Source organism: Cornus florida, unplaced genomic scaffold (assembly GCF_030987335.1).
Source record: "Cornus florida cultivar Cherokee Brave unplaced genomic scaffold, ASM3098733v1 CherokeeBrave_3.0.0_Hap2_Chr06, whole genome shotgun sequence".
NCBI lineage: Eukaryota > Viridiplantae > Streptophyta > Magnoliopsida > Cornales > Cornaceae > Cornus > Cornus florida.
In genome coordinates, this window is record NW_026775576.1 from 66,900,607 (window position 1) to 66,915,391 (window position 14,785).

The 14,785-nt window shown below is 34.1% G+C and overlaps 1 protein-coding gene across 3 annotated transcripts; it reads left to right on the top strand.

Moving 5' to 3' along the window:
- Positions 1–793: 793 nt before the first annotated feature.
- Positions 794–13,671, top strand: LOC132311826 (uncharacterized). Of its 3 annotated transcripts, none has more exons than XM_059809950.1 (14): positions 794–1,054; positions 10,326–10,437; positions 10,903–11,015; positions 11,098–11,220; positions 11,311–11,483; positions 11,622–11,697; positions 11,807–11,893; positions 12,144–12,224; positions 12,334–12,366; positions 12,500–12,553; positions 12,664–12,705; positions 12,965–13,043; positions 13,129–13,199; positions 13,281–13,671. In XM_059809950.1, exons 1-14 carry the CDS (start codon positions 869–871, stop codon positions 13,380–13,382), a joined length of 1,332 nt encoding a protein of 443 aa, XP_059665933.1. In that variant the 5' UTR covers positions 794–868; the 3' UTR covers positions 13,383–13,671. The 3 variants fall into 3 exon arrangements, with proteins under 3 accessions (XP_059665933.1, XP_059665932.1, XP_059665934.1); XM_059809949.1 differs by lacking the exon at positions 794–1,054 and adding an exon at positions 5,167–5,399; XM_059809951.1 differs by lacking the exon at positions 794–1,054 and adding an exon at positions 7,291–7,599.
- Positions 13,672–14,785: the final 1,114 nt, after the last annotated feature.

A 14,785-nucleotide genomic window follows, 5' to 3' on the forward strand; every position in this document is an offset into this window, starting at 1 on the left:
AATAATGCTAAAAACACATATGGGTATATTGTTGAACTCTAAGATTAGTATCTATGACAATATGTTAAAATATTTTTGTTATGTAAGATATACATTGTAATTTTTTTTTTTTTAATTTTTAATAATTTTTTTATACAGCCACATTAGCATATTTCTTTTTTCTTTCATATATCTCATTTCATTAAGTATATTAAGTAGTATAGGTTCAGACATGACATTGGGTGGTTGTTAATTGAGAGATATATTTTTACACAAAAATATAAAATAATGGTTGAAGCTAAAAATAAATAATTCAAATTTTTTATATAGATCTATTATAACACATCAAATTTATACAAATATATACATATACAGATAGGCTGGTGATGCTCTAATAAGTAAGACTCCTATTCAATAGCCACTTTTATTAGTATTGATCTCCCGTTTGAAGTGTTAAATACTAAATTTAATGACCGTCAATCATTGAAATGAAACAAGAGAAATTCCATTTTTATTCAGTATTCACAAGAGTGACTATTGAAGACAATATTGGTATTTGAGCTCTGGACTTTCAATTTTAGAATTCCAACAATTTTTAAAGTATAAAATGAGAGACTTCATCAAGCCATCGACCAAATAAACGGTCACAAGAAAGCCCGCTCCGGCACGTGCGACCCTGTGCTCCAACCTTGACGGGCACACGCTCGAGCCTTGTCATTGCAAGAAATATGTTTCTCCGTCCAACCACCTCAACTTGTGTCGTGAATTAATTGTATAAATATCTACCTCTATATATATATATATATACACACACACACAGAAAGATAGAGTCAGTATTCTTATAAGTTAACTTTGTGAGAATTAGAAAGGAAAAAAGAAAAAGAAAAAGATGGGGTGTAAGCTGCTGAGTTTGGGAGAACTGAGACCTCTGCTTCACTTTCTGTTGCCTTTCTTCGTTCACGGGATCGCCGAAGCGATGACCATTCCGGTGCTCGTCGACGTCACCACCAGAGGTCTCTGTTCCGGAGACTCCACCTGTTCTCAAGTTATTTACATCAACGGTATTCAGCAGACGGTACTCACTCTCCCTCTCTCTCTCTCTCTCTCTCTCTCTCTCTAAATTACGTACACTCTCTCTCTCTCTAAAACTCCTTCCTTTTTTTTTTTTACGATTCATATTCCTTAGTCCTGAATTGTATTTCTTTTCCGGAAACCAAACGGAGCTTTAATTTATTTAATTCATAATTCTGGAATTGATCTTGGTGTTTGATTTGTTGTACCCTTCTTTCTATCTTTCTTTGGTGCTGGTTTAGTGGCCAAGTTTTCTAAGTTTCTTCAACAATTTTTAATTTTAGGGACAAAAGATTTGAATTTTAAATCATATTATTATAAGTGAAGATGCAAGAAATTTCTGTCCCTATTAAGAAAGTAATCTATTACATTTCACATTCTTTCTCTTAACTTCAGAAGTTATAGAAGTGTACATTTGTCCTAAAATCTTCCTAAAAACTCTCAATCTTGGGCCAATCTTTAATGGGCCGCCATGAGTGGAGGGATCCTCATAGTGTTGAAGAGATTGGGCCTTGAGGTAGCTCAACAGAACATTGGGCCTAGCCAACCACTCTGCAAGTGAACTAATGGTCCTTCTAAATCCTGGGCCGAATGGACCGAGGCCCGGTTCATTCTTCGTACCCTCAAATTCTGGTTGCTGACAAAGCAATATCAGACAAGACAAGACACTTGTGGTTATTACCATTTGCCAAATTGCGGACACAGTGGTCATGAACTCATGGTGCTACTTAATATCATGGGACCCATAGTCACTATAGTCCCATTGCGTCGAGTGAGCGGGTGAAGTCATCCATGACATCACATGTGGGTCCATAATAATTAAAAAATATTAATTTTTTAAATAATTATAAAGTAATATCGAGTATTAATTAAGATATAATTAATTTGTATGAGAGTCAAAATGGTATTTCTCTCTCTATATAAGTTTTGTAAATTATTGACTTGATGAATTCTACACTTCAGCCACCAAATTAGGGATGTCAATTTTTACCGCCCCGCCCCGCCCCGTTCCGCCCCGTTAATAATGGATATGGGAACACTTGTTATACCGTTGGGGCGGATATGAATACAAATTTTGTACCCGTCGAGGGTCACGGGGCGGGTAAGGGTTCAATATACATATCCTAGGGGCTCCGCCCCGCCCCGCCCTGCATATAACTATATTTAATATATATATATATATATATATATATATATATATATATATTAATAAGTTATTTTAGCGGCTTACCCAATTACCCATCTCTTATAATCCTAATTTGGGATATAAACTTGGTATTAAATTTGTTTTTGTTTTGATTATGGTGGAAGTTGGAGCTTAGAACTTCTTGTGATTTGGTTGTATTAAACTTTTATTTTTGTTTATTATATTCTCTGAATTATGTTATGTGCATGTTATTTTTTATTTATTTATTAGGATACATAATTTTATTTATGTTGTGTCATTCCTAAGCTTTGCACATTTAAATAGCAGGAGTTTAAGTTCCAAAAAGTGGGAGAAAAAAATTTGTTAGTGGGGCGGGCACGGGGCACAGTATTTCCTAACGGGGCGGGATTGGATATGAAAATCCAACCCGTCGCGGATCTCGGGGCGGGCATGGACTTGATAAAAATTAAAAGGGGCGGGGCGGGATTTAGAGAAACCCGCTCTAAACCCGCCCCGTTGCCATCCCTACACCAAATCGAGTACCTTCTTGAATCCCAAATAGTTCCGAGTCTTACTCATAACTCAATATTTTAAGTTTTTGACCTTCTATGTTAATGACGTGGTAACTTAATTTATCTGTTAATTGTAAAATGTGGGCAATTTTGACTGATGTGGCATAGTCCGTTGACCATTTAATCACGCTATGTGGGTTATTGTCATTGATGTGGCGTTTGCCATGTGGACTACAGTATACTAACACCTACAAACATTAATATGCCACATCAACCAGGCGGAATCACTGATTGACACATAAACAATTGTGTAAGTTTTATTTCACTTTTTTTTAAAAAAATTTATAATTACATGTCTAAAATATATAAAAAATTATTATATGGTCTCGACCAATCACTATTCGATACCTAAATAAAAAGTTAAATAAAGTTCAACACATTTTTGATAGATTTGCTTAGATGTCAAATGATGATTGGTTTGGGGCTAACAATATCCTTGAAATCGTGTAATAATTTATCAAAATGTACTAGTACTGTCCTATATGCTTTAAATTGGAATTCATGTCAAGAATTGATATATGGTGAGTCACGTGTGTCATTAGTATGCCTACAAAATAAATTTTTTTTTTCAAAAAAAATAAAATAAAAAATAAACCACCAAATAAAAATTTTGTAAATCAATTCGCAAAGAATAATTTTTTATTACACCCTTTGTTTTCGGAGGGCTTTCATAACTCGCAATTTAAATTAAATTATTCAATGATTCGGTATTGTTTAAATTAAGAAGTTTAACTAGTGCTTGCTTGCCTATACACCTGCTGAATAAAATGCATGTATATATTTATGTATACAATCAGCCACGGTCTACTTCAAGTGGTGTCTCTCTTGTTTTTTAAACGATGGATAAGTTTTCATCTAACTAATTTATATTCTAAATGTAGAAAGTTCGAAATTCTCTAGGAACTATTTTTTTGACAATTTTTCGGTTTATGTGGGATGGGACTGCATGTATTAGGAAGTGATATCCAACCTTCTCTTTTCCAAATTAATAGGGTAAATCCGTAAATCTTTGGAAATATTTTAGTCCTTCACGGGTCTAAAGAGCCCAATCCAGTGGCGTTGTAAACTTCACGGGTTTAGTCCTGAATCCTGATGGTATGTTTCCAAACATAAATTCCGAGTTTTGAGTTTAGAATTAAAAGAAATTTAATTTTAATTTTTTTTAATTTTAAATTTAAAATGCCAATTTAATACTCTCAAACATAAATTAATATTTTTCTTAATAAAAAAAGAATAATGCTACAAATAAATGTGTATATTGTGCAACTCTAATAAATAATAAATTTTTTTTTTCACTAATAAATAATATTCAATAGCCACTTTTATTAGTATTAGATAATTAAAAATACAATATCTTGTTCCAAGTGTTACACTCAATGATAAAATTTAATTATGTTAATCACTTTGATAAAACTAGAGGTTGTATTTTTATTCAATATTTACAAAAGTGATTGTTGAAGATAATATTGCTAATTGGGGTCTGAACTTTCTATTTTAGAATTCCAACCAAAAATTAATCCACCAAATTAACGGTCACAAGAAAGCCCCAGTGAGTGCGACCCTGAGCTCCAGCATTGATGGGGCACGCGCAACGAGTCAATTTTTTCTTTTTTGTTAAAATTTACAACTACCAGTCAACTTTCTTTTTTTTTCGAAAAAAAAAAGTGAATGCTTGGTATATATGAGAGAGCTACTTCTGCATCCGGATGAAAAGTGAACGTGTGGTATATATGAATGGGGTGTTAGTTCACTTAATAACTTAAGTTGTTGGGTTAGGAATAGCTTTTGGGTCAAATTATTAAACACTCATCCGTTATAAAATACCATTAGGCCACTTTGGTCTAGTCACTTTGTGAGTTGTATAAATATCTAATATATATACACAGAGAGAGTTAGTAAATCAATTTGTCATGACCAACATGTCAGTAGCCTAATGGTATTAGTCTCTTACTAAGGTTAGGGATTCAATTATCAGAAAAGACGTGTGTACGTGAATATCAATTAGGGAAAAAAAAAAAAAAATCAATTCGATGTTCGAACGCACAGTCTACTTCAAGTGTTTTCTTTTGTTTTTCGAAATTCTTGAGAAAATTTTTCAAGAAAGTTGCGAAAAAATATTGCTTTATAAGTTTAGAAAAAATAAAAGTGATTGTAATTCCCAAAATTACCTTTTTAATTATAAGATTAGTTTGAGATATTATCATATCTCTATAATTATGAAGAAAATTAAAATTCTGTATTATTTTTATTTTTTATTTTTTGACAATTGTTAGGTGTCATTTTTTTTTTTTCAAATTCCAACTACCGGGTCCACCTCATTCCAACTACCGGTCCACCTCTCTCTCTCTCTCTCTCTCTACACGTACATATATATAGAGAGAGAGAGAGTTAGAATTCTTATAACTTTGTCAATTTTTGTGGGAAAAAGGAATAGAAAAAAAGAAATGGGTGGAAGGCTGCTGAGTGTGAGTGAACTGAGACCTTTGTTTCACTTTCTGTTGCCTTTATTCGTTCACGGGATCGGCGAAGTGATTCCCATTCCGGTGCTCGTCGATGTCACCACCAGAGCTCTCTGTCCCGGAGACACCACCTGTTCTCGAGTTATTTACATCAACGGTATTCAGCAGACGGTACTCTCCCTCCCTCTCTCTCTCTACAAATTACATTCTGATCTCTCTAAAACTCCTCTTTTTTTTTTTTTCCTCCTTTTCAAGATTCACATTCCTTAGTCCTTGTATTAATTTTCGTTTTCCTGCAACTTTTCCAGGTAACCAAACGGAAAATTTTCTTTTAGAATTATTAATTTTATGTACAAAAGCTTTGGATTTTAAATCATAGGAGTTAACGAATGAAAATTCTGGTAGCTGACAAACTTTGGATATAGTAATTGGTAGCCAACAATTATTTTATTTTATTTTTTTTTTTTTTATTTATGACAAAACTTAGGTTCCTGACCAATCATATCAGACCACGTCAACAACAAAAAATACAGTCAGCGTTAATAAGAAGCACACGTCAGTACCTTTGATCAGAATGAGTTTCTCTCTCTTCGTTTTCTCTCCCCTCACGACTTTGTCTCCGATGACGACGATGACCACCACTTGTTGAACCCCGACAATCACTTCTAGCCCGACATCCAACCCAACGCTGGCCACCCGTCCTGGGCTGCTTACCCCTCCAGAAACTGACCCATTCGCTGCCAATCAGCCCCAAACTGGTTCTTCCGTCGAAGACCTCTCACCGATCGTTTTCTCTCTCCTCCCAACGACGACTTTTGTCTCCGCCTCCGCCGCCGCGGACGACGACCACTTGTTGAACCCCTACCATTACTTCTGGCCCGCCGTCCAACCCAACGCGGCCACCCCTCCTCGAGCGCGGCGGCTTACCCCCAGAATCTGACCCGCTCGCCGTCGATCAGCCTCAAACTGGTTTTTACGGCGAAGGGGTCTCACCGATTGCACGCACTCTTCGACTTGGTTCCTCCGAGTTCGTGACTGTGACGAATTTGCGAGAAAATTGGAGTGCTTGTGGAGAATCAGAGTCCGACTACTGATTGGAAATTAAAGTTTCAGAAGGACTTCGAGCGCCGATTCAACCTCTCGCTGTTCCGATTCCCTCCGCTTTTCCGGCCACCGTTGCCCAGTTTAGCCTCTACTACAGCCGCAAAAACCTAAATTAACACAAACAAACAAATAATGTTCCGGGACCATTTATGAGATGTTGGTCGGGACACTTCTCCAATGATCCATTACTCTAACCATCGCATTAATATATCATATCTTCTACACATGATCGAAAGCATTTGGTTGTGCCGGATACATTCGGCTTTTATTCAAATCTTTGTTTTGGGAGGCCTTATGATATATAAATTCTAATTTAAGTTGAGTTATTCAATAATTCAGTATTATTTAAATTAAGAAGTTTAACTAGCTCGTACTTGTTAAAGTTGTTAATTTAAATTGAGTTGTTCAATGATCCGTTAGATAAAGATGTAAACTTATTTTGAGATGGGGTGGTAGTTGCATGAAACTTGCCTATACACTTGCTGAATAAAATTTGTGTATATATATATTTATATAGATAATCACGGAACATCTAGTTCAAGTAATGTCTCTTGTTTTTATCAAGTGGAAGAGTTATAATTAAATTTTCTTAAAGGACATTGTAAATGTCGAAAGTTCGAATTCTCTCAATAATTGTCATATATATCTGGTGTGTGTTGAGAAAAAATTTCAACGGTGTTCTATAAAGTATGTTTCGGAGATTCATGCCTTGCTTCACAATCTTCTCATAAAATGTAACAAACCTTACTCTTATTTTCATTGTTGAACTCCTGTTACCAACAAAATTATAGACCGCCCAATTAAAGGTCAGTCGGTTGCACGTGACTGACACACTTCAGCACGTGCGAGCCTGTGCTAGTCACCTTCCAACCGCACCGCCTTTTTTTTTTTGAGAAATTTCCAACCACCTTCTTACTCTATACGTTTGTATATATATATATATATATATATCCACGTCTATATATAGAAAGAGAGAGAGAGAGACGGTTATTATCTAATTTATCTTGAATTAATTATATAAATATGTCTATTTCTCTATATAACTTGGTGATCGAGTTGTGAAATAATTAAGAAATTAAGAGAGATGGGGTGGAAGCTGTGTGTGAGAGAGCTGAGACCTCTGCTTCACCTGCTGTTGCCTCTCTGCGTTCACTGGGTCGCCGAAGAGATGACCGTTTCGGTCCTCGTCGATGTCACCACCAAAGCTGTGTGTCCCGGACAATCCACCTGTTCTCAAGCAATTTACATCAATGGTATTCAGCAAACGGTATTCCTGGCCTCCTCTCATCTTCTCTCTCTAGAAATTGAATTCTCTCTCTAAAATGCATATCTCGAGTCGAGCTCACGACGATGGAGTTTAAGGCTAGTCTGAGACCCTTAAATTGGGCAAAATCAAAAATTGTCAATGACATTGGCTAATATATGATTTAATATGATTTCCATTCACACACACCCTATATATTGTGTTGTATTTATTTATTTATTTTTTTCTCTCTTGTTATGTTTTTAGAAAATTTTGATTATTATATTTCTTGTTGTTTAGGTTCACCAAAAAGTTAAATGAAAGCAACCCAATTAGCTAAATGCACTGTTTGAGTGGTAACATTGTCAGGTTTTTCTTTTAGATGATAAAAATATTTGTTTACTTATTCATAATCCTTCATACTTATTTTTCTTTTCCTTTTCCTGCAATTTCTCAGAAACCAAATGGAGCTTCAATTTATTTCTTTCATATTTCTAGTGGTTGATCTTGGTTACACCTTTTTATCTTTCTTTATTACTGGTTTGGTGGCATACTTTTGTAGGTGTGTCTACCACTATTAATTTTCTGTTTTGCATTTTATATCATATATTAGAAGTTAGTGCAGATGCAAGAAACTTTGGGTATGTATAGTTCAGGTAAGAGTTCTTACAAATAGAACTGATTTAAGATAATCATTAAAAAACATTATATGAAAATAAGTTTTATTTTGAGATTTTTTATAAAATAATTTTTTTTATAAAAAAATTCAAATAAGTTGTACAATATTTTAATTTTCATTTCTATTCTCTTAAAAATAAAAAACTATTCTCCAAAAAACTAAATTTGGATTTATTGGCTATATAAATTTGGCTATTTATATAAATTAACATATTAGGAGCAAATATTTTTTCTGGTTAAGTAAATACTGATACACGCAGATGCTCTCCATGGAGCTTAAATCCCTCACCTCCCTTTTGAGGGAGGATAGTTTATATGGGCTTGAGGGATTATATATTTTTTTCTCTTTCATGAAAGGTCAAGCAAACACACACCCATACACTGTATATATTATGCCTCCACCGAAACTCGGACAACCAATCTCTCCATTTGGAGATGAAAATTTATACCGTCTGGACTAGTGCCCATTGGTATTATACATTGAGGGTTGTAATTATAGGATCAATATTAAAATTTAGTGGATGAAAAGTTCTAATTGACTGATTTAGGATCATTTGATTTTGTTTTATTTATTTTACAAAGCTGAGGTTGTTCCATTAGTCTTAAGGGTGAGAATCCATGTAGCTGGGTGAGGGCTCATTAAAGATACCTTATCTTTATGGACTGACCATCATAGTGGGGACTTTTTTTTGTCTTTTGCTTAATGTAAATGGATTTTGATTCATTTTGGATTTGGGAAGAGTTTCCTACTAAAAATGAAATAAAAAAGGCCATGGTTGCTCATGAATAAAGTATATGTTATATAATTTTGTGTATGGGTCCTATTGATGTCGTAGTTGTGGTCTATTTGTTTTTAAGCTTTTGGTTGCATTTTCAAACTTGCTATATACATAACATTTGAAAAAAAAAAATGATGTATCACTTTCATAATCAAGTAGGTGTACCATATAAAATTAAAATATTTAAGAAATGATATATTTAGTCCATGACATGATCATTATCCATATTTTGAATTAACAAATACCTGCTACTAAAAAAAAAAAAAAAAAAAAAAAAAAAATCTGATACTGTTTTGATGTTTTCCTGTTAAATTAATAGCCTTAGCATGTTAAATTTATACTAGTTATTTTGATTGTATTAGACTATTTTGCAAAACCCAAATGATTTAGATACAGCTAAGTTGTTGAAATTGGGATGAAGAATCAAAAGTAGAAATTGTGAGTTGTTTTGTGTGGTCTATGAGAACCCTACCCCATTAGTGCACCTAAGGTGTATGAGAAAATGCAAGTAAGAAGAAAAGAGCAGTAACAACAAAAAACTGATCCATTTCTCTCTTTGAAACTCCTTAAATCCATCAAATGTGCGCAAATGCGATTGTGTTTTTAGGTAGGGTGAAGGACATACAAATTAGATTATCACTATGCAGCAAGCTTGACTCCCTGATCTATGTCCGAGCTTTTAAGTTTTCAATTTTCAAGAATAAAATTTTGATTTGTGGAATTTATTATAATGGTGATAAAAACCAAGCTTTCCTATATTCTTTTGTTTTATATCAGTTGTATTTGGTCGACATATAGATTAGCGTTCGGATGTTTTAGCTCCAAACAGTTTAGACATGCCTTACCCCAACAGGAATGAGCTATTTTCATGAAACTAGAAATTGGAGGTTAAGGCAGGACAATGTTCATGTTGATGATTTGTATAATTTCGATGTATGGATTTATGATTAAAGCAGTGATAAAAGTGAGCTTCTCAATCTCCTTTTTGTTTTGCTCATATTGATCCATTATGCATCTTTGCATCTAGCATTGGGTAGACCTCATACAGTAACTGTCCCAGCTCTATCGTATCTTTTGTTTCATTTTTTCTGGAACAATCACAAACACGTTTTTGATTATGGATCTACTACTACCAGAAATTCAATGCGTAATCTCAGCATTCAATGGGTATTCGTGAATAATCTCATTTTTCAATTATTCATCAATTTCATTTTACCAAGTTCAATGTTAGGCAGATTGGTCAACATATCAACGGTGTACTATCAAGGCTTATGCTTATCTTTGCTCTTGTAGGTCGTTGGAATTTTCAAGATGGTGGTGCTTCCAGTCCTAGGCCAGCTTTCCGATGAGCATGGGCGTAAACCACTGCTTCTTATTACAATATCCACTACTATAATTCCTTTTGGTACGTAATAGAATTTTGACTTAACTTTTGGTGAGATCGTCTTAAATTTCTTTCTCAACTTACTCTTTGGTTGTCACACTTGAAAGTTAAATGCTAGCTACTTTCCTGTTAAGCATTTTGCTTCCCCTTTTTATTTTATTTTATTTTCTTTTTATTTTATTTTTAAATTTTCAAATTAGTCTTTGAATATCTAAAATGTTCCTAATGGACAGAGAATATATACGCGAACCATAATGACAATTGGTAAATATGATTAATGGATAAGCTACCTCTCAATTAGTCCTTGGCTTTGAAGAAACAAGAATAATTTTCCTGAAAGCAGAAGACATATTTCATGGCCTAGTTATCATCTCTTGATGGTCAATCAGTGAAAGGACACTACTTTGCAAATTACACTCTGCCTCTAGTCTTGCCACAAGTGTTCACAAGGTTTCCTATGCCTGATCTTTTCATGTTCTTGTTCAGGTTTACTTGCGATCAGCGAGTCGAAGGAATTTGTGTATGCTTATTATGTGATCCGTACATTTTCATATATTATAAGTCAAGGGAGCATTTTCTGCATTGCTGTTGCATATGCCGTAAGAATTTTTGTTCAATTCAACCTTTTAAAAAATCTTGCCGGGGAAATACTGGGAATCAGCTTTTATCTTCCTCTTGCAGGCAGATGTTGTTGATGACAGTAAGAGAGCTGCAGTTTTCAGTTGGATTACAGGCCTCTTTTCTGCTTCGCACGTCTTGGGAAATCTCCTAGCGCGTTTCCTTCCTGAAGAATACATTTTCGAGGCATGTTGGTGCAGAAAACTATAGCATTTGCTCATGCTGTTTCTCTCTATCATTCCTAGTTGTTAATACTGATGAAGCTTCCTGTTTCAGGTTTCGATTGCTCTCTTGATCTTTTGTCCGGTCTACATTCAACTATTTATGCCTGAGACAGTTCACCTGACTCCGAAACAGGACAAAAGTTCATTTTGCTTGCACAAGGCATTCAAGGTTGTTCAGGAACGATATAACTCAATGAAATATGCCGCAATTATTGTCATCAACAGGTATTTCTGTTCGTATGCCAGATTGATTTTTGTGGTTACGTAGAAATATTGCAACAACATATTATTTTATTCTCTACAGAAATTTTAATGTGGACAAAGTGTGACATTCTGTTTGCCTGACCTCATTTTACTTCTCAGTCCAACACTTAAGGGCATTTCTCTTGTTTCCTTCTTCTATGAGATGGGAATGACAGGCATCAGCAGTGTCTTACTGGTATGTTGATCGTTAGAAGCTGCACAAAATTTCATAATTTCAATATTCTACAAATGACTAAATTATAACATTATCTAAAAACTCGTGTAACTTTCTTTTATGTCTGCAGTACTATCTGAAGTCGGCTTTTGGTTTCAACAAAAATCAATTTTCAGAAATTTTGATGATGGTGGGAATAGGATCAATTGTGTCTCAGGTATTCCTTTTCGAGGTTCTTTCTCTTATATTTTACTTTAGAGATCCTGAAAGCATGAAACATGCTTGTAACTTGATACTGAAGATCGCGAGAGTGTCTCAAATCTGAATCCATTTATGAACAATAATGTCAGCACACGAACAAATTGTTTTTATTATCTGTTGAATATTTTTGTTGTGTGCCCTTATTCCAATTATTCCTCAAGAATTTGTCCCCTAACCATATGCTTCATTTTGCTGTTTGCTTTAAGATGTTGGTGCTTCCTCTACTCAATCCATTGGTCGGAGAGAAAGTGATACTTTGCTCATCCTTACTTGCATCAATAGCTTATGTAAGTTTTTCAACACTAGCTGAATTCAATCCCTGAGCCTGAGGACTTCATCTTATATCAGTGCATATTTAAATGATTTTAATGTCAAAGAGTTCATTTTGTTGTGCAGGCATTGCTTTATGGCTTGGCATGGGCTTCTTGGGTATGTATTTTTTCGTACTAATAAATGTCAAACTATTATCTGTTTCAAAACTAAAATTCTTACACTAGCAGGAAAAAGAATGTTTGCATTTAAAGTTTCAAATCTGTTGCTTATTGAAATCAATGCCAAACAGGTACCATACCTGAGTGCTTCATTTGGAGTCATCTATTGCCTTGTTAAACCTGCTGTAAGTATATTTCCTATGACTATCCATTTTGTCTGGAAAATATGTCAATCAATTTATGATGTCAAATTTGATATTTTCTCCTTCTTTCTGTTGATTTCTTGATATGACAGACTTATGCTATTATATCAAAAGCTTCAAGCTCGAACGATCAGGTTTGTGAAGTCATAGTGCATCCCTACGCAGTGTCATAGTAAATATCATTCAGAGTTATAGACATGGCAAAAACCCAAGCAAAGACAAATTTGGGGCATAAAAATGGGGAAAAACTCATTCCCAACAGCCTTAAAATTTTAAAATTCAGTCTGCTTCCTTGCTTGACTTCGGTGTCTTGGTCGAAATTTTTTTCATTGCAATTCAGTTTCACATACTTCACATTCTTCTATCGTCTTCTAAGTCCAATATGAATCACAGGGGAAAGCACAAGGGTTTATTGCTGGTGTGGAATCAATATCAAGTTTGTTATCACCACTTGCAATTAGTCCATTGACATGTAAGTTGATTTTTCTGTTTGTTTCAGTTGAACATCAGAACCATTTTAACTAACTTACCTAACTGCTGACTATATGTTGTCTCAGCATTGTTCCTGTCCAGCAATGCGCCTTTCGACTGCAAAGGTTTCAGTATTATCTGTGCATCGTCATGCATGGTAAGCCTTCTCTCTCTCTCTCTCTCAAACACACACACGCACAACAAACACACAACCTGACTGCACTATTCGTCATCTCAGGTGATTGCCCTCGGTTGTGCTTGGATGCTAAAACCAGAAGCACCACCAAAGAATGATTTGGAGGCTAATGTAGATAACATTGAATCGCCACTTCTGTCATAGAAGGTGGCAGTATAATCCTAGATACTCCTCTTAGGCTGCAATGTAATCAAATTTTGATGTTTCTTGTGCCAAGTGTTGTCGCTAATATAGAATGTAAATATCTATGTAGTCTGCCATTTTCTGCTAGTTTCATTCTCTCATAGAAAATATAGAACATTGAATTGTTTCTCCTGCAACAGGAGAATGTATTGTAATTATTTTTCATGCTCCACATAAGAGTGGTGTGTTAAATGATCTAAAGGTATGTGATGTCACGAAAATAAGTGAAGCAAATTCTAATTTATTGTTACCACATCTTCCATTGCGTTGCACTCCATTGGCTCGTATTGTATTTGTATCTATCATACCAGATACATCTCTTCGGCGAACAATGTAAACCAGGGAGTTTTTATCCACTTGATGTGGTAGGTAAATTCAGGTGTGAATCCTGTACACTGGGGATCCCGCTGCCCGGGGGGGTGTTTACTATACCCAACCAATATATAAGTGTATGTATGTTTGTATTATTACTAGTATTTGCCCACCCAGAGAAATATTAGCCCACTCCGTTGACAATTCCTAAATTCGACCTTGATCCTGTAGATTTACTACGTCACTAGATAGAAACTCTCCAACTAACAAATAGGTTAAGAATTTGTTTGGTTAGATGGAAAAAGAATCGTAATAGAAAATATAGTTTCCCGCCTTAACTAGTTTCTCCAAAAACTTTTTTCTCACAAACACTTCAAATAATATTGTTTTCGTCAAAATTGTTTCTTTTTATTTGACGTTTCTATTTTATCCAATAACTGAATCATGTAAAACAACTAAATGAGTTTCTTTTCTAATTTAGTTTCTTTTTTTATTGAGTTTCAAAGAAGCAAGTTCTCTAACAATTTTTATTTTAGTGGAGTTCTAAAAGGCAAGTTTTCTCTAAACATGTTCTTTTGTAATACAATTTGGACTTTTTCTTTTTATTTTCTTCTTTCTTTTTTTTTTTTCTTTTTTTTTTTTTTTTAAATATATACATTGTATCTAATATATATACACTTCTATTATATATACCAGAGAATAATATATATTTTGCTATTTTTATGTTCTCCAGTTAAAAGCCCGTGAGCCCATTTTTTTTTTTTTTTTTTTAAGCTTCCTCATTTTTTTTTAAAATGAATAGTTAGTTATACTTGTACTTAAAAAGTCTTGAAATATTATTTTAATTTAAATAACATAAATGAATATAAATAATGATGTTATTAAATTTAATAATTCATTATTTTATTAAATTTTGTTAATAAATTTAATAATTCATTATTTTATTAAAATTTTGATAAAAATAGACATCATCAAATCAAACACCTTTTAAGTAAAAAATGAGACTTCATCAAGCCACCAAATTAACGGACAAGTACCAGCACGTGCGACCC

Coding starts and splice junctions, on each gene's coding strand:
- LOC132311826 (XM_059809950.1), top strand. CDS start 869: ATGGGGTGTAAGCTGCTGAGTTTGGGAGAACTGAGACCTCTGCTTCAC. Junction 10,438..10,902: donor CACTACTATAATTCCTTTTG/GTACGTAATAGA, acceptor GTTCTTGTTCAG/GTTTACTTGCGATCAGCGAG. Junction 11,016..11,097: donor GCATTGCTGTTGCATATGCC/GTAAGAATTTTT, acceptor TTCCTCTTGCAG/GCAGATGTTGTTGATGACAG.